This window comes from Lynx canadensis, chromosome E1 (assembly GCF_007474595.2).
Source record: "Lynx canadensis isolate LIC74 chromosome E1, mLynCan4.pri.v2, whole genome shotgun sequence".
Taxonomy (NCBI): Eukaryota; Metazoa; Chordata; class Mammalia; order Carnivora; family Felidae; genus Lynx; species Lynx canadensis.
This window is the reverse complement of record NC_044316.2, coordinates 28,193,727-28,215,453: the sequence shown is the minus strand read 5'-3', so window position 1 is coordinate 28,215,453 and position 21,727 is coordinate 28,193,727. Positions and strand designations below refer to the sequence as shown.

Genomic DNA, 21,727 nt, shown 5'->3' with positions numbered 1-21,727 from the left:
AGTGATGTAGAGTATCTTGTCACGTGGCTGTTGACCATCTGGATGTCTTCTTTAGAGAAATGTATGTTCATGTCTTCTGCTTATTTTTAATTGGATTATTTGTTTCTCTGGTGTTGAGTTGTGTAAGTTCTTTATATATTTTGGATACTAACCCTTTGTTGGATATGTGATTTACAAATATCTTTTCCCATTCAGTAGGTTGTCTTTTAGTTTTGTTGATGGTTTCCTTTGCTATGCAGAAGCTTTTTATTTTGATGTAGTCCCAATAATTCATTTTTACTTTTGTTTCTCTTGCTTCAGGAGACATATCTAGAAAAATGTTGCTATGAGTGATGTCAGAGAAATTACTGTCTGTGCTCTCTTCTAGGATTTTTATAGTTTCAGGTCTCATATTTAGATCTTTAATCCACTTTGAGTTTACTTTTGTGTATGGTGTAAGAAAGTGGGCCAATTTTATTCTTTTGCATGTTACTGTCCAGTTTTCCCAACACCATTTGTTGAAGAGACTGTCTTTTTCCCATTGGATATTCTTTCCAGCTTTGTTGAAGATTAATTGACCATACAATTGTGGATTGATTTCTGGGTTTTCTGTTCTGTTCCATTGATCTATGTGTCTATTTTTTGCCAGTATCATATTGTTTGATTACTACAGATTTGTAGTATAAGTTGGAATCTTCCCATCAATACTTTTAAATTAAACCAAGATACAGTAAAACTTTGGTTTGCTAGCATAATTCATTCTGGAAACATGCTTGTAATCCAAAGCACTTACATATCAAAGTGAATTTCCCCATAATAATGGAAACTCAGATGATTCATTCCACAACCCCAAAATATTCACATAAAAATGATTACAATACTGTTATATAGTACAAAATAATAAAGAAAAATAAACAAATGAGCCTGCACTTACCTTTGAAAACCTTCGTGGTTGGTGTGAGGGAGACAAGAGAGAGGAGGGTTACTGTGTAGGACGATTTTCACTATCACTAATGGAATCACTGCTACCTATTGGCTCAGTGGAACCTTTTTCTTTTCATGCAACTTTAACAAGGAACCTATCCAATGACACTTGCTTTTGCCTTCTTTCAAGGATTTTGTGGAAATGTGAATTGCATTGTCGTTAAACAGATTCATCGTTCACACTGCTACAGCCTTATTTGGGTGGTGCTTTACTACAAAAATTTTCACTGTTTTGCACAATTTACACATCTCCCTAATCTCATCTGAAGTGAGGGATTCCTCTGCTTTTCCCCCCTCCTCCTCTGCAGACGAGATGCAGACGTAGACATCTTATAAAATCTTGCAATTTCAGCCATTTGCATACCTTGTTTGTACTTCTCAATGATTTCCTTCTTAACTTCCACCGTAATCATCTCCTTCTTGCCACCTTTCTTCTCAATCTTTTCCTGCCTGGGGGCCATTGTGTACACTTGCACGGATGTTGACTACAGTACAGTATTAAACACTTGTCATATACTGTATTTAATGTAACTGGCAATAAGGCAGAAGAAAGGGTCTATATCTGCAGGCAGCCTGACCTAGAATGAAGCAAATCATTCCTAAGCTTGCTCTTCTATGTAAAAGCAAAGGACTGCCCATAGGTACTTTGAGGTGACAAAAAATACACTAATGCCAATTTAGGCACCACCCAATGTTCTGAAAAATCACTGATTTCTGCCAGACACCACAGCCTGAGACCAAGCATCTGCGCATGGGAGCTGATCATCCATAAGCATGCAGCATGACAGAGAGAGAGAGATTGAGAGAAAGAGGGAAGAACCATTGGCTCAGTTGTGATCAGGTGACATCTGGCATCATGTATTGTTCATATTGCAAGACATCGCTTGTTTATCAAGTTAAAATTTATTAGAAATGTTTGCTCGTCTTGTGGAACACTTGCAGAACAAGTTACTTGCAATCCAAAGTTTTACTGTAGTTATCAGGTTCCTTAGGGTCTAAATAATCAGGTTTAGTCAAGTAATGCTTTTTAGTCACTTTGTTTACATAGGATTAGTGAAAACAGATACAGATCTCTTAGGAGTTGTTGATGGAAGGCTGTAAATTATTTCAGTGATAGATTAAAAAAATCAGGGGGTGCCTGGTGGATCAGTCGGTTAAGCACCCAACACCTAATTTTGGCTCAAATCATGATCTGATAGTTTGTGAGATCGAGCCCCATGTTGGACTCTGAACTGACAGCATGGAGCCTGCTTGGGATTCTCTCTCTCTCTCTCTCTCTCTCTCTCTCCCTCTCTCTGCCCCTCCCCTGCTCATTCATGCTCTCTCTCTCTCTCTCTCTCAAAAGAAATAAATAAATAGATAGATGATAGATAGATAGATAGATAGATAGACAGATAAAAAGAGTAAACATTCTGGTATCTTTATAAAATTTCTTTTCTATTTGAGTGTAACTATACTCAACTGACTCAATATTACATTAGTTTCAGGTGTACAACACAGTGACTCAACTTTTTTTTTTTAAGTTTATTTATTCTTAGAGACAGAGAGCATGAGTGGGGAGGAGTAGAGAGAGGGAGAGAGAGAATCCCAAGCAGACTCCATGCTCTGTGCTGAGCCCCATGCCAGGCTCAAACTCATGAGTGTGAGATCACGACCTGAGCCAAAATCAAGAGTTGGATGCTTAACCAATTGAGCCACCCAGGCGCCCCATCATCTTCTCTATGTGTTATGCTCAGTGGTTGTAGATTGGGTCTGTCTCAAAGAATACTTCACTTCTCAGCCTTATTAATCCATTCATCTTGCCATTCCAGTTGTATTTATAATCAAGTTCAGGGATGATTGATGTATGAGGAGGAAAAGACCTCAATCAACCTCGCATAAGATGTGTTTTTATTTTATGTTTGATCCATAAAAGGGGGTGTATTGGTCAGGGTTCCACCAGAGCAACAGGACCAGTCAGATATAGATATATGTATATTAAGAGATTTATTGCAAGGAATTGGCTTACATGATGTGAGACTGAACCCTGGGCCAGTAGAAATGCATAGGATGGCCATCAGAAAGTGCAGGAGAGGATTCTGTATGAGCTGAAGCTGCAGTCCAGAACACTTTCAAGAAAACCTCAGTTCTGCCCCCAAGGTTTTTTAACTCATTGAATCAGGCACGTCCAGATTATTTAGGAAATTCTCTTTTACTTAAAATCAACTGATTATGGGGCACCTGGGTATCTCAGTCCATTAAGCATCTGACTCTTGATTTTGGCTCAGGTCATGATCTCACGATTTGTGAGATCAAGCTCCATGTTGGGCTCTTCGCTGAGCATGGAGCCTGCTTGGGATTCTCTCTCTCTCTCTCTCTCTCTCTCTCTCTCATCCTGCCCATCCCCCACTCACTCGCAGGTATATGCACGCATGTGTAAGCTCTCTCTCTAGATACGTAAACATTTAAAAACTCAACTGAGTATAGACATCAATCACATGTGCAAAGTACCTTCACAGCAACTCCTAGGTTAGTGTTTGATTGAATAACTGGGAACTATAGACTAGTCAAGTTGACATATAAAACCTACCACCATAATGTAAGAATAACTAATTATCAGAGATGCGGGGTCCCCTCAATGAGAATATAAATGAAATTCCTTCTGTATGTATCCTGCATCCATTTAAGTTTGAAGTTGTAACAACAGTTAAATCTGACAAATATTTATTTTCTTGGGTATATAGTGCATACGGAAATACTTTTCTCAGTTCAGTTTTCTGTGACTAGGTCTTTAGTGTAAATACTCCATTCCTGCCATCTGGTCTTTGGAATTCATTACATTGGCTAGTGGATGCAGTGGTGAAGAGATTAGGTTTGGAGGGCATTCCGCAGACCCGTATGTGCCTTGACAGGGGAAATATATTAATTGGAACATATCAGCTTTCTCTTAGCGAAAGCTAAGCCAGAATCAGAACTTAAAATCACCCACATAATAATCAACAAAATACACAAGTCCTGTCTCCTTCCCCAGAATCAATACAGACCACTTTTTCACATGACTATATTTTAAAATGGACTGAAGCTCTAAATGAGAATTAGTGGTTTGTTTGTTTAAAAAATTTTTTTTAATGTTTTATTTATTTTTGAGAGACATAGAGACAGAGTGTGAACAGAGGAGGAGCAGATAGAGAGAGGGAGACACAGAATCCGAAGCAGGCTCCACGCTCTGAGCTGTCAGCACAGAGCCCGATGCGGGGCTCAAACTCACAAACTGTGAGATCATGACCTGAGCCACCCAGGCGCCCCTGTTTGTTTGTTTCTTAATCTACATCTCTTGAATGTGGAAAATCTTCACATGGTATTCTTGTCTGCCAGAGGCAGATACTTTATTTAACCAAGTGTAAACATTTGCAATGAAAGAATTTAGAGTAACCTGGAAATGCTACGTAGATCAGAGAGCTCTAAGAAATCAGGTTTTATGGCACGTCAAGTTTACAATGGCAGTTAATTCCAGTTTTGATCTGTTTTCATAATGAGAAAATATAGGGGTTTCTTGCACCAATCCTCATGTTAGAAGTAATAATAATTCACATGTAAAAAATGCTAGCATTCTATAGACAATGTGAGTAGACCTGGATACGGTTGGTAAATCAACACGGGGGTGGGGGGTCTGGTTGGTAAAATAAAGGACAAGATTTTTAATAAGTTCCTATTGTAGCATACAAACATTTCCCCACTTATGACTTTCTGTAAATAAAGATCAATTAAGTTTAAAAGTAGAAGGAAAAGGAGAAAGAGAAGAAGGAGGAGAGGAGAAGAAGAGAGAAAGAAATCAAAACAGTTAGCTTGATGATTCTGCACACACGCACGAGAGAGAGAACAGTCAGTGGTGCTGAATGTGTGGCCCTAGAAACAGGAACATCAGCATTATCTAAGAACTTGTTCAAAATGCAAAATCTTGGCCCTATTATTGACCAACTGAGTGAGAAAGTCTGGGGCCTCGGGGACACACTAATCTAGCTTTTCACATGATCTCCAGGGGATTCTTTTAAGGGTAAGAATCACTGGTCTAACAATTGGGTTTGTCTAACACTCCCAGAGTCCATTTCTTTGGAAGAGACTCTCATCCTTTTAGACAGTGGCCTGAAAATCCTACATCCTGAAAATTTCTAAAATTTTCAATGTCCTTGGTACTTTTGGCCCCCAAGGAAGACCTCTGAGAGAGTAAGTGTTTTTGAGACATTTAAAAACTTTTTAACAACTCCCATTGTTCCCTTGCCTCCAGCGGGAATCGGGCAAGAATCAGCCCAGCTCTGCTTCCTGAGCGGAGCCCAGTCCAATAGCATCTCCCTGAGGATATGCCCTCTTTCCCTAGGGTCACCCCCGCTGTCACACGTGATGTGTGGGCAGTGACCAGGGAGCTGACACTGCAGGAAAAGGCTCTCCAAGACAATGTAAGACCTGAGGACTTTCTCCGGTTCTGGACTGAAGGAAGGTGGGAGACCAAGGTTTTTTCATCTGTAGATAAATCAGCTGCAAGAAGGACCCAGAACCACTTACTGGAACATGGAGAGAATATGTCAAATGACATAGACTTGATGGTAGTAAGTCTAAAGTGTGAGGAGAGTCTCGGGAAGTTATTCAGGGGAACTGAGATGTTGAAAACAGATGCCTCAGGTTGCATGTGGAAAGCTCGGCTTTTAACAACCAAGCAGGATGGAGTGTGCTGAGGGCTGAGCGTGAGGAAACGCACCACACAATCCCCCACCTAGTTGCATAAAATCAGGTCACATACTTACTCATACATTAAGTTAGCAAATAAGTTTTGAGCAACTGCTAGATCAGGGTTGCTGTTAGAGGTGCTGGAGCTAATTTACTGAATTTACAATCTAGTTTAGAGGGACAAGAAAAGAACATGGAAGATGCTATAATGTAGGTATTTATAAAACATTATTGGAACCCAGAAAAAGAAGGGATTAATTCTGCACGGGAGAGATATGGGGAGGAGTCACAAGAAGGTGATATCTGAGTCCTTCTAGGTTGAGAAGGTAGTAGGAGATATTTCAGGAAACAGAACTCATTACCAAGGCTACGGAAATAACTGAGCATATGGCACATGTGAGAAGCTATGAATTTCTTGAATGGCATTCTGTTCCTGGGTAACAGGGGTATTGATTACAAAGGCAGATGAAGGCTACATTTCATAGCCTTGTGTGACATGCCGATAGGGAGTTGCAGGCACTACTGTAAGCATGTTTCAACCCTGTATAAATCCACAAAACCTGTGAGACAGCTTCTAAGAGTTGGAGTTTTAAGTGGTGAGCTCTAGGCAGTCATTGAAAGATTATAATGGGAGAGAAACGTGATCAGACATGAGTTTAGAAAGGTCTCATTGACTGTCTTATAGAACCAGACTGCACTGGAAGCAAATGGAAGCAGAAGGATGAGATTAAAGTGACCTTTAATACATAATGGATCTCAATAGGCACGTGAGAGACAACAGGACTGAGACAGGGCAGGAGTGGGGAGGCCACCCACCCCTAACCTTGTCCCCCTCCATCTCTTTCCTTCCATCTTCTTCTCCACCTTTGACACCATTCCCTGCCCCCTCTGTTGCCCACCACCTCCCCATTTCCCCTTCCTTCACCTGATCTGTTCCTCCCTCTCCCTTCTCTTCATCTCCTGCCTTGATTCCTTTGTCTATTTCCATTGCTCTCATTTCAACATTTTCGTTTGTCTTCTACCCTTGTATTCAGTAACATCTTCTAAACTTCTTATTCCTTTCAGAAGATTTCCTTGAGTCCCCATCATACTATATTCATCATCTAATTTTTAATGCATTCTTTTTTTAATGTTTATTTATTTATTTATTTATTTATTTATTTATTTAGAGAGTACACACAGGCACCTGAGCGAGCAGGGAAGGGGCAGAGAGAGAGGGAGACAGAGAATCCCAAGCAGGCTCCAAACTATAAGTGTTTCTCACGATGGTGAGATCATGACTTGAGCCAAAATCAAGAGTCAGACACTTAACTGACTGAACCACCCAGGCGCCCCAAGAGAGTCTCTCTCTCTCTCTCTCTCTCTCTCTCTCTCTCTCTGGACTCTCTCTTGTCTCAGCACACACTCCATCACTTCTCTGGCCTCACTGGGTAAGGGGCTATACCCCATAGCTCCTCTCCCACCCACTAGTCCACACCACATGCTTTTGGAGTGTTGACTGTCCACCAAGATGGGCACCGTGGGGCAGAAATAAAGATCTGTGTTTCTGCCTCTGGGAGTTTTCAGTTAAATTACAGAGGAAAAACATAGACACAGGAACAGTCCATTAAAATGAGGATGGGTTAAATGTTGCATGAAAAATGATTGCTAGAAAAATGTATTGACACTGGCAGAAGGGAGGATGTATTTAGAGGAGGAAACTACCCAGAAAAGAGTGATTGCCAGAGTGATTTATTTCTAGCACTGTTCCAGGAACTTCATGTGTTATTTTATTTAATCCCCTAGACAATTCTATAAAGATGATGTTTTAATTCCTATATTGCAGATATGGAAACTGAGACCCAGAGAGATGAAGTAGCTTAATCAAGGTCAAATCTCAAGGAGGCAGAAGCCCTGAAATTTTACTGATGTTCTGTTGGACTCCACCTATCTCTCTACCATTGTATCACATGGAATCTTTGAAAGACAGGTTGCATATGTCTCTGGATGGCTTTAAAGATATGTCACGAATGCATATGACAGCACCAACTTGTAAACTCTCCACAGACAAGCCAATTTCATCAGCACCTAGTGATATGGTCTACATATGAGGCTCCATCATCTGGAGCTGGAAAACTCTGAGCCCTGAGCACTAAAAGTGACTTCATGCATGTATACCTATGGTTCATTTTCTTTAGGTGTATGGATGAGACGCCATGGAACCAGGGAATCTCACGTGCGTATCAGAATTTGTCTTCCTGGGGTTCTCACAGACTCGAGAGCTCCAGCTTTTTCTGTTTCTGGTATTCCTGATTGTCTACACCACCACTGTCGTGGGAAACCTCCTCATCATGGTCACGGTGACCTCAGACACACGGCTCCACACACCCATGTACTTTCTGCTCCGAAATCTGGCTGTCTTAGACCTCTGTTTCTCCTCTGTCACTGCCCCAAAGATGCTGGTGGACTTCCTCTCTGAGAAGAAGACCATCTCCTACCAGGGTTGCATGGCCCAGATCTTCTTCTTCCACTTTCTGGGAGGCGCCATGGTCTTCTTCCTCTCAGTCATGGCCTATGACCGCCTTGTTGCCATCTCCCGACCCCTCCACTATGTGACCATCATGAACACACAGCTCTGTGTGGCACTAGTGGTGACAGCCTGGATGGTAGGTTTCGTCCATTCCATTGCCCAACTGGCTCTGATGCTCCCATTGCCTTTCTGTGGCCCCAACGTCCTGGATAACTTCTACTGTGATGTTCCACAAGTGCTGAGACTTGCCTGCACTGACACCACCCTCCTGGAGTTCCTCATGATCTCCAACAGTGGGCTGCTGGATGTCATCTGGTTCTTTCTCCTCCTGACCTCCTACTCAGTCATCCTGGTGATGCTGAGGTCCCACTCTGGGCAGGCGAGGAGGAAGGCAGCTTCCACTTGCACCACCCACATCGTCGTGGTGTCTATGGTTTTCATTCCAAGCATTTACCTCTATGCCCGGCCCTTCACCCCCTTCTCCATGGACAAGGCTGTGTCCATCAGCCACACGGTCATGACCCCCATGCTCAACCCCATGATCTACACCCTGAGGAACCAGGAGGTGCAGGCAGCAGTGAAGAGACTAGGGAGGCGCCGGCTGGTTTGTAAAAGGGAGTGACAATGAGTGGGTCACTTCTCTCTGGCTTTGTTTTCCATTTGTAAAATGGAGGGAAAGCTACTGTGTCTGCTGGCTGTCTTCATAGCTTGTGCATATGTTGTGGAGGTCATCATAGAAGTGAGTGAGTTTTGAAACTAAGCAACTGACTCAGATTTTTGGGAAAAAGGGAAAAGTCCCCTTTGGTGGCTAAGGTTTGTGCCAGGTTTCTAAAACCCCTGCTCGTTGAGAAGTGTTCTCATGACTCTGGAAAGCTACACCCTTCTTTCCCCCTTCTTGGGGGGTCGCTTCCTCTTGTGATGAGGGCATTTCCCCCAGCGAAGGCACTTCTAGTTTATGTGTTTTGACTTCTCTTCCCAGCACCCCTTTTGACCTGTGTCCAGAGTGTTAGAGAAAGCACAGACCTTGAAGACATAGCCTTAGCTTGGGAGCCCTGGACCCATATGTTACCAGACTGCTGACCTTGGATGAGCTACCTGGCCTCTCTTGAACTCATGGATTCCTCCTCACCAAACTGGCATAAAGTAATATCTGTCCCAATAATCTCACAGATTTGTTATAAGATCCAAAACGTGTATAAGAATATTTTATCAATCTTACATAGATCCTATGTGAGGGTTATTGTCATTGTTATGATTATTCCTGACATATATTTTTTCATGGGTTGAGCGGTGTTTTGGAAGTGTTTGGTGGTGATTCCTTAGTGTGGTGAGGGAGGCATGGAGAGGGTGGGAGCTGAACTTCAGAGGGCCATGCAGCATGCCCATGAATGAAACAGAGAACAGAGAGTGAGCATAAATTCAGGGGCATGTCTTCAAGGAAATATTCTTATTTTTATTTGTGATGGATGATTTGAACTCTTCTATGACAGTAAGATATATTCTCATAGGAACATTCTGGAAAGCCACACTCTCACACATTTCTGCCTTCTTGGTGGACAGTTTCCTGTTATTATGACACCATTTCTCCATAAGAGCATTGTATTTTCTTTATTTTGACCCCTTTTTCCAATACTGTGTTTTGGTGTGAGTCTGGATTGGTGGAAATAGCACAAGACTTAGAGGTTAAGCTTTAAATGAAAATCTCTAACCCATAACTTACCAAACTGATGATGACCTGGGATGAACCACTTGACCTCTCTTGGCCTCATGACTTCTTCTTCAATAAATTTGCTTAAATCAATATATGACCTCCAAACCTCCCAAATTTATTATAAGAATCAAATAAAAAATCATGTGAGAAAACATTGGGCAAACCATGTAAATATTTTTTCTTCCAGTCTTTTTTTGATGATTTTATTTTATTTTCAAATTTGAAAATATCATGAATGTTCAGATTATTTCTGCATTACATTTTCAGTGTAGAATAATAATTGTTACAAACAAAGGATTATGTGTAAAATACATGTAAGTTCTAGAACATTATAGCATTATGAGAGCTCCTAGAAAGACTACTTGATTTAAGAAATAGAAGTTACCAGTAACTTACACCTACCCACAGGGTCCTCTGCCTCACATTCACTCTCTCCCTCCCTAATGAAACTCTCTTCTTGAATTTTGCATTTGCCATCCTATTGCTTACAAAAACACTTTTATCACGTTTTTACATAATCAGTAAATATACTGATTCTGTTTTGTTTTATTTTGAGCTTTCTGAAAATATCCTACTGGACATAATATTCTTGGATTTACTTCTTTTTACACTCAACATTATATTTTTAAGCTTATCTGGGTTGTTTCCAGGTTTGTTTGTTTGTTTGTTTGTTTTGCTATTGAAAACAGTGCTATTTTGAATATTGCCTTATTTGTCTCCAGTTGCCATGTTGAGGAGCTATGGGCTATACCTTGAAATAGAATTGCTGGGACGCCTGGGTGGCTCAGTCGGTTGAGCGTCCTGACTTTAGATTTCAGCTCAGGTCATGATCCCAGGGTTCTGGGATCAGGCCCTGTGTTGGGCCCTGAGTTGAGTGTGGAGCCTGCTTAGGATTCTTTCTCTTCCTCTGCCCCTCTCCTCCACTCTTGCTCTTTCTATAAAAGGAGAGTGAGAGAGAGTGAAAGAGAGAGAGAGAGAGAGAGAGAGAGAGAGAGAGAGAGAGATGGAAATGCTAGGTTTTAAGATCTTCAAAGATAAAACTTTACAAAACGGTGCCAAATTGTTTTCCAAAACTGTTGTACCAAATTACACGTCCATAAGCGGTGTCTAAGTGTTCCCACCAATTCACATCCTCCTAGCAGTTGATATTCTGAGACATCTTAATTTTTGCCAGTTTCATGGGTAAAAAATATTTTCTCTGTAATCTGTAATCATTTGCATTTCTCTCCTCCCTAATGGTTCTTTCCATGTTTTTATTGCTTTCACTTTTCCTGTGAATGCCTTTCATTAATTTTTCTCTTAACTTTTTCTAGTGAATGTGGGAATTCTCACATAATTTGATTACTGACCAATTGTTGGTTATGTTATATACAATACCTTCTCCCAGTTTGTGATTCGTCTCTGTCTGTGGTGTTAATTTTAATGTAGTTGGATATATTAGTCTTTCATTTCAATATGAACTCATTGATGTCTAATTTAAAAAAAAATTGCTTCTTACCCAGAGGACAGAAAGATATTCTACATATTTCTTTTATCTTAAACAAATTTTAACTTCTTGAAAAATCTGAGATTTATAGAAAAGTTTCAAGTGTAGTAGAAGGACTGTTTTTTCCTGAAGGCTTGAGGATCAGTAGCCAATCTGATGCTCACCATTCCTTAATACTTGAACATGCATTTTCTGCAAAGATGTTTTCCTATGATACTGCCACACAGTCATCAACACTGTTGCAGTAACAATATGTTGCTAGAATCCAGTTTTCAGCCTCTATTCAAGTTTTGCCAAATATCACAGTAAAGTCATCTAGAAAGAGAAGCTGGATCCAAATCACATGTTGCATTTAGTTGTTGTGTCTTTTTAGACATCTCGAATCTGGAAGAGCTTCTTGAATTTGGTTATCTTGGCACTTTCAAAGATTACAGGCCAGTGATTCTGTAGAATGTCCTTTAATTTGGATTTGGCTGATATTTCGGGTGATTAGCTTCAGGTGATGCATTTTGGTCACTCTTTCAAGGACATCCCAGAAGCCATGCTGTGTGTTCTTATTGCATGTTATGAGGTGCGATTGATGTTGCTTTGTCTCATTACTAATGCCCTATCACTTCGATTACTTGACTGAGGAGGTGTTTGTTAGGATTCTCATCTTTGTTATCATTTTCTCTTGAAAAATAGTAAATATTTTGTGAGGAGGTACTTTGAAACTATGTCAATATCTGGTTCTTTATCAAACTTGCAGTTTATTCTTTTGTTTATTTCTATCTGTGTGGACTTGTATTTTCCTTTTTTTTTTTAATCAATTGAGTTATAATCTATTACTAATTTGTCCCAGAGTTGGCCAGTTGGAGTCTCTTCAAGGTGGTTTTTCAAGCACATCCTTACTTTCTGGCACAGTGTCATGCACACGCTTATCTTATATTTTCCTGTTCTGGCTCTGGAATCAAGTATTTCTCTAAACAGTCCTGCCAAAAGCAATTTTGGTGAAGAATGGTGTTTACGGGTCACTATCTGGGTGCTGGGAGTGCTCACTGATTTAGCCAGGGTCATGAAGATTTACTCTAGTTTCCTAGGAGTTTTATAACTTTAGCTCTTATATTTAGGTCTTTTTTGAATTATTTTTTTAAGTTTATTCATTTATTTTTGAGAGAGAGGGAGCACGAGCATGAGCCAGAAAGGGGCAGAGAGAGAGGGAGAGAGAGAATCCCAAGCAGTCCCCACACTGTCAGCATGGAGCTGATGCAGGGCTTGAACTCATGAACTGTGAGATTATGACCTGAGCTGAATCAAGAGTCAGACGCTTAACCTACTGAGCCACCCAGGTGCCCCTCGAGTTAATTTTTGTATATGGTTTAAGGTAGCAATCCAACTTTACTCTTTTTTGTGTGGATATCCACTTGTCCTCGTGCCATTCATTGAAGAGACTATTTTCCCCCATTGAAGAGTTCTTTGAAAATCAATTGACTGTAAAATAAATAAATAAATAAATAAATATAAAAAATAAATCAATTGACTATAAATGTATGAATTTGTTCCTGGACTCTCAATTCTATTCTTTGGTATATACATCTTTTCAATGCTTCTTTGGAGGGATGAGTCCTGGGAGTTCCCCACTCTGCCATCACTCTATCCTTAATTTACTAACTTATTTAATTTATCTCCCTCTATACAACCCACTGCCCATACCAGATCCATTTCCTTACTGCACTTGGGCTTTGGTATCACACTGCAGGCCAGCCCCCCAACTCAGCCAGTTTCTTACACTACTCATGCTCCAAAAATCTCACCTCACAATGTCCCCCATGTGGACATCCTCCTCGCCCTGCTTGGTCTCCAAATCCTGGTGTCAGACTGAACCCCTGCATGAACACGCACCTCATCCCTTCGAAGCTTTGATTCCTTGCACTGAGTGATGTCCTCCTCACCTTGCTTTAACACCCACAATGGGCAGGTCCCAGGAGGGGACGCCCAGGCTCTGACAGCCCATACTGGGTCACATCCTATGGACACCCCATTCAAAATATGTTTTTATTCTACATTCAGAAGGGATTTTCTCAACTCTATTTTCAAATTCTGCTATTACAGTTTTCATTCCTGTCAACATATTTTAATTTCCAAGAACTCTTCTTTGTTCTGTGACTTTTGTCCATGCCATCCTGTTCTTATGTTATGGCTACTCTACCTTCTTGCTTCCCTCAAAGGATGCTAATTATATAAACTGGAGATTAAAAAAAAGTTTTCTTCTACTTCCCAGGCCATTTCTTTTTTCTTATCATTTATTTTTCTATTTATTTTGTGTTTGCCCTTTCTGTTGGTGGTCTTCCTTAAACTCCTGGTGATCTTCGATTATCTGCATTTAAGAGTAAGGCAATACAATGCTAATTGGTACCTCTATGTATAGTGTAGATTTCACTTCAGGGGTTCAGGTAGGACCCCTGAAGAACCCCCAAGTGACAACACATAAAGGTCTATTTTTCCAGAGCTTTTTCTCCAAAGGAAAAAAAAATCTTGATTTTCTGTCTTTGGCTTAGATGCGAGAATTTTGCAGTGGGGTGATGAGCCTCAGTACCTCTTAGTATAGAAAGATTCCTACCTGACATCCCTCTCTCAAGTACATTACTCACTTCTGAGTTTGTGACCTCTGCTATTACGAATTTTCTTATGTAAGAGAGACTTTGCATCATTGTCAAGATCCTTTTGCCTCTGGCCCATTATGTTCATTCCTGTTCCTAGGTGCTTTATATGAATATAGCATTGCTCCTGGGTGCCTACCCAATAGTCATCCCCAGCTACTTCTCCCTTGCTTGTCCCTCTCATAGGTGTTCACTTTGCCAGAACACTTTAAAGCTAGGAGCGCTCACATGTTCATGTGATCCAGGAATGACAAATACTACAAAAAGTGTGTTTGCCAGAGAGCTTTTGGGAAAGATTTTTCCTCCATGATTAAAGGCCAGAGATGTAGGAGGAAAAATAAACTGTCCCACACCCCTTTGCTTCCCTCTAGCCTTTGAATGAGAGTGTGTGAGGACACACGTGATGATTGAAGCCATGGAGTCCATCTTGGCTCATGAGGGAAAGGCCAAGAGCATCACAGAGTCACTGAGGTGGTGTCTTGATATCATTGGGCCATGGTCCCACCTGGCTCATTGGCTTTGACTCCTGATTTTTCTGAATCACCTTTTTCTCTCCTCCTTTTCTTTTGTTTTTGTTTTTTTAAATTTTTTTAATTAAAAAAAATTTTTAATGTTTATTTATGTTTACCGGAAAGACAGAGTGCAGTGGGGGAGGGTCAGAGAAAGAGGGAGACACAGAATCCAAAGCAGGCTCCAGGCTCTGAGCTGTCAGCACAGAGACCGATGCGGGGCTTGAAATCACCAACCACAAGATCATGAGCTGAGCCAAAGTCACCCAGATGCCCCCTCCTCCTTCTTTTCATATCTCCCATCTCCTTTCCTTTCTCCTCTCTTCTCTTCACTCTCCTCACATCTTTAAGGGTTTTGAAGCTGGGATGGGATGAGTCGAGGACACAGGCAAAGTTACAGGCCCTTACTGCCCTGGTTAAGTCTTTGCTGAAACAAGATGGGGGGGGAAGAAATGGAGGAACAGCTCCCCCATGTCTGTTCCATCCACCCTCTCATCTCCTTCCCCCTGTGGCTGTGGAGGCCTTCATCTATAGGTCACTCTCCTGCATCATGCTCTCCACTGGCTTCTCATATCCTGATGGATAAATCTAAATTCATTAACCTGGTTCTTCCAAGCTCTCCAGAGTCTGATCCCTGCCTCCTCTCCTCCCTCATCCCCCACCATTTGCCCTGTGCTCTGGCCTTGCTGAGGTGCTCGGGGTTCCTGGAGTAGATGCTGTGCCATTTCATCTCTAGGCCTCTGTTCTTCCTGCCAGAAACACACTTCTGCCTACATGCATGAACCATCCCTTTGTTCAAATGTCCCCTCCCCTGGGAAGCTTTCCCTTCTCTCCCAGGCATGGCTAGGTGCTCAGTCCTTTAACCTTTGAGTCCTTCCCTGATAGAGCTGTTTCCTCCTTGATGTGAGTACATTTATGTGTTTCTGAGTCTGTTTTCCCCACTTGACTGTGAGTTCGTTGAAAGCAAACTCTATGCCTTATATTTGTGTCCCCAGCACTGGGCAGAGAGGTGGACCCAGACATGCTCTCTGTGCTCTCCTGCTCTTCAAGGATAACTTCCACTTGTGCTAACAAACATTTACCGAATTTTCAAAATAGGCCAGCTACAAAACTCCAAAGCAATAAGCCACAGTGTAATCAATTTTAAAACAGATAAATCATCCATAATCTCACACGGAGGAATCAACTTTGGGGTTGACATGTGGTTTAGGAGACATTTTACAGACATTTATGTGCTTTGAGAGGAGAAATATATAAACTAGAACATACATGGGCTTTCTCACTGAGAGGTAAATCAGAATCATAAGGATTTAATCTAGGTGATTTAATTAGTTACTGTGAATTATCTTATACTTAGTGACATCTGATAGTTAATGAGATTGATAAAGGCTATTCCCTTTTCCAGCATTAACACAGGCTATTTTTACAAGCAGCTGGATTTTAAAATGGAGTATAGCTCTAAATTTTGGGAAGAATTAGCTTTTTAAGTTTGTAGCTCTTGTATGTTGGAAGAAACCAAAGCTTTGCATAGTGTTTCTATATGCCAGAGGGACTTCATTTTATTAAGTATAAATATTTGTACTGAAAGAACTCAGACCAACTTGGAAACCTCATGTGGAACAGAGAGATTCTATCTAAGAAATCAAAGTTTCCATAGTGCACCAAATTTAGGAAGCCAGGCAATTCCAATTCTGACCAGTTCATCATAATAAGAAAATATATGCACTTCCTGTACTAGTCCTTGTATGAAAGGAAAGATCTTACTGAGTAATAAAGAGTACTAGAATTTTATAGAAGGCCCAATAGAATTGGATATGGATGGGGAATCAACTTTGTGGTCTGGTTGGCAAAAAGAACTCCACAAAGTTTACAGGGTTTCAGTTTCCAAGGCGGTATACAAACATTTTTCCACCTATGAATTGCCCAAGTTAAGATCAATTAAAATTATTTTTAAGATAAATATCAAATAAAAAAATTTTTTTAATATATCAAACTGGTCGTGTTGGTGATGCTGTGAGGGAGAACTGTCCACGTGCTGACAAACCTGAGGTAAGTCGTTCTCAGACTGCGGCCCCAGAGAAGCAGCATCAGAATCATCTGAAAGCTTGTCAGAAATGCCAGTTCTCAGGCACCCACAAGACCTACTCAGACACTCTGTGAGGGCTGAGTTTCAGTGCGCCCTGCAGGTGATTCTAATGCATGCTCGAGTGTGTGAACCACTGCTCTATGAAACAGGTCCTTCCAAAAGTCTCAGACATGTTAATTCTTTTGCAGAGACTCCGTCCTCCTAATTCTGTATTTCATGAATCTCTACAATTTTCAATGTCTTTGGTAGGGTTTTTGTTTTTGTTTTTGTTTTTGCCCTCAAGGCAGACCTCTCAACTAGTGTTTTTGAGAGACTTAGCAACTTTTTAACAACTCCCATTGCTCCCTTGTCCCCAGTGGGAATCATTCCAGCTCTACTTCCTAAGCCCAATAGTTTCTCCCTGAGATTATGCCCTCTTCCCCAGGGTCACACCCATGAGGGTGCATGGGGGTATGGGCCGGCACCAGGAAGCTGCAAAGGGACATGGAAAGAACCCCCCCCCCCCCAGAAAGATGTAAGACCTGAACTCTCTTCTCCCATTCTGGGCTGAGGAAAGGTGAGAGACTGAGGGTTTCCTCACCTACCAATAGGTCAGCAGTATTTGGGTTCTTGAAAACACCTGCTAGAGGGTGGGCAGAATAAACAGGTGACATAGACTTGACGGTAGCTAAGTCTAAAGCATGAGGAGAGCCTCAGGAAGTAATTCAGGGGGAATGTGCTGTTAAAACAGTGGCTTTGGGTTGCATGTAAAACCTAGTCATTTTAGCAACCGGGCGTAGAGGGGGCCTTAGGAGGTACAGGCAGGGGATAAGTAAAATCACTCAAAACTTCTCCACATAATCAGTTGCCTACTTGAGACATTAATTTGACAACATTTATTGAGCACGTACCATATCAGAGTTGTTGTTCCAAGTTCTAGGGTTACTGAGATATTGAAATTATAATGTACTTGGTTGACAGAAGATGGAACAAATGAGTGATGATAAACCTATAACCGAGGTATTTTAAAAAATATTATAAGAAGCTGAGAAATAGTAGTTCTGCAGGGGAGAGTTGGTGAAATAAGTGGCAGAGAAGGTGATGTCTGAGTGGGTAGTTTCTAAGGCTGAGAAGGTGGGGAACAGGATTCTAGGAAACAAACATGGAAATAAGCAAATATGTGGCATGTTTGAGAAACTACAATCCATTAAAGAGACAGTGGTTCGTCAGATGCAGAGATACTGATTAGGAAGGCAGAAGGAGGCTTCATTTTGACAGCTCATATGACATGCTGAGTGGATGGTATGTGCGCATATGCAGGTATGTATTTCCCCTCTGACATGATCTACAAAAAGTATTCAGTGTGCCTCCTAAGGAATGCTAGTGAGCAGTACTGTGTGGAAGGTGGACTTGAGGGAAAGCAAATGGATGTAAGCAATTCAAAGAGAAAGCTCTCTAATAGATACTGGATTGCACAGGCAGGTGAGAGAGGATGGGAGACTGAGGCCCCCCAACCCTGTTTCCGTTGACCTCTCCACCTCCATCACCTTCTCCAGCTTTGGCCCTGTTCCCTCCCCCGCCCACTGCCTTCCTATTTCCCCTTCCTTCACCTGCTCTGTTCCTCTCTCGCCCTTTCTCTTCATCTACCCTTAATTCTTCATCGATTTCCTTTTTTTTATTCCTGTAATATTTTCCTTTTTCCTCTACCTCTGGATTCAGTACCCTCTTCTGAAATTGCTGTCCTTTCAGAAGAGCGGAGTCTTCTTCAAACAATATATTCGTCACCTATTACTTGATGTCATGAAAGTCCCTTATCCCTCTGCCTCTTGTGTCCACATATGTTCTGGGGAGCCTCACCAAGTAAGGGAACACCTATGCTAGGGGGTGGGGGAGACCAGATATCCCAGGTGTTCAATCATGTCTCCATGGGCTCCTCCTTGGGCTCCTCTGCACGAACCTGCATACCCTACTCACCCACCCAGCAGGCAACATCTGGCACTTATTAAGTACCAACTGTGAGCGAGGATGGGGACTGAGGGACACAAATATATTGTGAAATTGAGACCATCTGTCTGTAAGATGACATGGTTGAATTGTGGAGGAAAAACAGACAATATAAAAAGTTCATTAACATGATGACGTGTTCAATATTGTGTGAAAAGTGACTAAAGAAAAATGTATTTGAGATGGGAAGAAGGAAGGATGTCTTTAGAGGAGGAGGCTACACAGAGAGTGATTACCATTTATTTCCAGGCACTATTCTAGAAACTTTGTATGTATCATTCTACTTCAGCCATCTGAAGAGGCCATAAGGTATTTTTATTCCTAACTTTCAGATAATGAGATAGACCTAGAGAGATTAAGTAAACTTAATCAAAGTCAAATCTTAAGGAAATGGAAGACTTGATATTTGACTGATATTCTGTTGGACTCCAACTGTCTCCCTACCACTGTCTATGAAAGGCAGGTTGATATGTCTCTGGATGACATTAAGATATCTTATGAATGTATATTACAGCACCAACCTGTAAACTCTCTAGAGATAAGCCCATTTCATCAGCACCTAGTGATATGGGCTACACATGCAATGCCCATCATATAGACCTGGACAACTCAGTTCTGAGCTCCAGAGCACTAAATAGACAAGTGGTAACTTCATGCATCCTGTGGTTCCTGTGGTTCCTCCAGGTGTATGGAGAAAATTGCCATGGAACAAGGGAACCTCACGTGGGTATCAGAATTTGTCTTCCTGGGACTCTCACAGACTCGAGAGCTCCAGCTTTTCCTGTTTCTGGTGTTCCTGTTTGTCTACACCACCACTGTCATGGGAAACCTCCTCATCATGGTCACGGTGACCTCAGACACACGGCTCCACACACCCATGTACTTTCTGCTCCGAAATCTGGCTGTCTTAGACCTCTGTTTCTCCTCTGTCACTGCCCCAAAGATGCTGGTGGACTTCCTCTCTGAGAAGAAGACCATCTCCTACCAGGGTTGCATGGCCCAGATCTTCTTCTTCCACTTTCTGGGAGGCGCCATGGTCTTCTTCCTCTCAGTCATGGCCTATGACCGCCTTGTTGCCATCTCCCGACCCCTCCACTATGTGACCATCATGAACACACAGCTCTGTGTGGGACTTGTGGTGGCTAGCTGGATAGGAGGATTCGTCCATTCCATTGCCCAACTGGCTCTGATGCTCCCGTTGCCTTTCTGTGGCCCCAACGTCCTAGATAACTTCTACTGTGATGTCCCACAAGTGCTGAGACTTGCCTGCACTGACACCACCCTCCTGGAGTTCCTCATGATCTCCAACAGTGGGCTGCTGGATGTCATCTGGTTCTTTCTCCTCCTGACCTCCTACTCAGTCATCCTGGTGATGCTGAGGTCCCACTCTGGGCAGGCGAGGAGGAAGGCAGCTTCCACTTGCACCACCCACATCGTCGTGGTGTCTATGGTTTTCATTCCAAGCATTTACCTCTATGCCCGGCCCTTCACCCCCTTCTCCATGGACAAGGCTGTGTCCATCAGCCACACGGTCATGACCCCCATGCTCAACCCCATGATCTACACCCTGAGGAACCAGGAGGTGCAGGCAGCAGTGAAGAGACTAGGGAGGCGCCGGCTGGTTTGTAAAAGGGAGTGACAATGAGTGGGTCACTTCTCTCTGGCTTTGTTTTCCATTTGTAAAATGGAGGGAAAGCTACTGTGTCTGCTGGCTGTCTTCATAGCTTGTGCATATGTTGTGGAGGTCATCATAGAAGTGAGTGAGTTTTGAAACTAAGCAACTGACTCAGATTTTTGGGAAAAAGGGAAAAGTCCCCTTTGGTGGCTAAGGTTTGTGCCAGGTTTCTAAAACCCCTGCTCGTTGAGAAGTGTTCTCATGACTCTGGAAAGCTACACCCTTCTTTCCCCCTTCTTGGGGGGTCGCTTCCTCTTGTGATGAGGGCATTTCCCCCAGCGAAGGCACTTCTAGTTTATGTGTTTTGACTTCTCTTCCCAGCACCCCTTTTGACCTGTGTCCAGAGTGTTAGAGAAAGCACAGACCTTGAAGACATAGCCTTAGCTTGGGAGCCCTGGACCCATATGTTACCAGACTGCTGACCTTGGATGAGCTACCTGGCCTCTCTTGAACTCATGGATTCCTCCTCACCAAACTGGCATAAAGTAATATCTGTCCCAATAATCTCACAGATTTGTTATAAGATCCAAAACGTGTATAAGAATATTTTATCAACTTTACTTAGAACCTATGTGAGGGTTATTGTCATTGTTATGATTATTCCTGACATATATTTTTTCATGGGTTGAGCGGTGTTTTGGAAGTGTTTGGTGGCGATTCCTTAGTGTGGTGAGGGAGGCATGGAGAGGGTGGGAGCTGAACTCCAGAGGGCCATGCAACATGCTCACGAGTGAGTATAAATTCAGGGGCGTGTCTGCACGACTCTGACTACCATCAGAGCCTGCCATCTACCCATTAAACCCCATTTTCAGACTCAACACTTCTTGCAAACAGGAATGGGAAGATCCATTCGTTCATTTTTGTAAAGATACATTTGGGGCCTGCTGCAGTACTTTATGCATAGACAGTGCTCTGTAACAGTTTGCTGGCTCTCTGTTTCTCTTTAACCCCATCCCTTTTTCCTTCTCTACCTCCCTGCATTGATTTCTGCCAGTTCAGTCTTTACATCCATCTGGGCTTTCCCTCCATCCCCAGTTCACTGGTGTTCCTTGCTTCCTCTCTTCCTAAACCTCATTGCCATGCACCCATCATATCTTTCCTTCACTATCACACTGGGGCTTTGGGGTCAGGTTGTTAGACAGAGTTGAAGAGAAGAAATAGGTTATGGTTAGAGTTGCAAGGGGTTGCAACCCCGACAACTTTCAATAAAAAGAGGAGGTTTAAAGTTCTCTCTGAAGTTGCATATTGTGGGTATAAGAAGCTGTCAGGACTGACACAGCTGGTCTCTCTTTTCCCTCCCTCCCTCCTAATGTGGTCACCTTATATATGGCTCAGATGGGAGCCTCAGCCTGAAAACCTGACTTTCCCATTCTGCTTTCTGCAATCAACTAGCTCAGTGTCTCAGGTTCCATTTCCAAAACCCTATGAAAATAATCTGATTGGCTGAGGTTGGGCCACATGTCCC

General features: G+C 42.2%; 2 protein-coding genes across 2 annotated transcripts; both read left to right on the top strand.

Moving 5' to 3' along the window:
- Positions 1 to 7,496: 7,496 nt before the first annotated feature.
- On the top strand, positions 7,497 to 10,504 carry LOC115501462 (olfactory receptor 4D2-like). Its single transcript, XM_032591214.1, has one exon. It carries the CDS (start codon positions 7,860 to 7,862, stop codon positions 8,793 to 8,795), a length of 936 nt encoding a protein of 311 aa, XP_032447105.1. The 5' UTR covers positions 7,497 to 7,859; the 3' UTR covers positions 8,796 to 10,504.
- An 8,786-nt stretch (positions 10,505 to 19,290) lies between these two features.
- LOC115501463 (olfactory receptor 4D2) lies at positions 19,291 to 20,810 on the top strand. The gene has a single exon (XM_030296546.1). It carries the CDS (start codon positions 19,291 to 19,293, stop codon positions 20,224 to 20,226), a length of 936 nt encoding a protein of 311 aa, XP_030152406.1. The 3' UTR covers positions 20,227 to 20,810.
- Positions 20,811 to 21,727: the final 917 nt, after the last annotated feature.

Bases quoted from the DNA above. Each gene is read 5' to 3' on its own strand.
- LOC115501462 (XM_032591214.1), top strand. From the start codon at position 7,860: ATGGAACCAGGGAATCTCACGTGCGTATCAGAATTTGTCTTCCTGGGG.
- LOC115501463 (XM_030296546.1), top strand. From the start codon at position 19,291: ATGGAACAAGGGAACCTCACGTGGGTATCAGAATTTGTCTTCCTGGGA.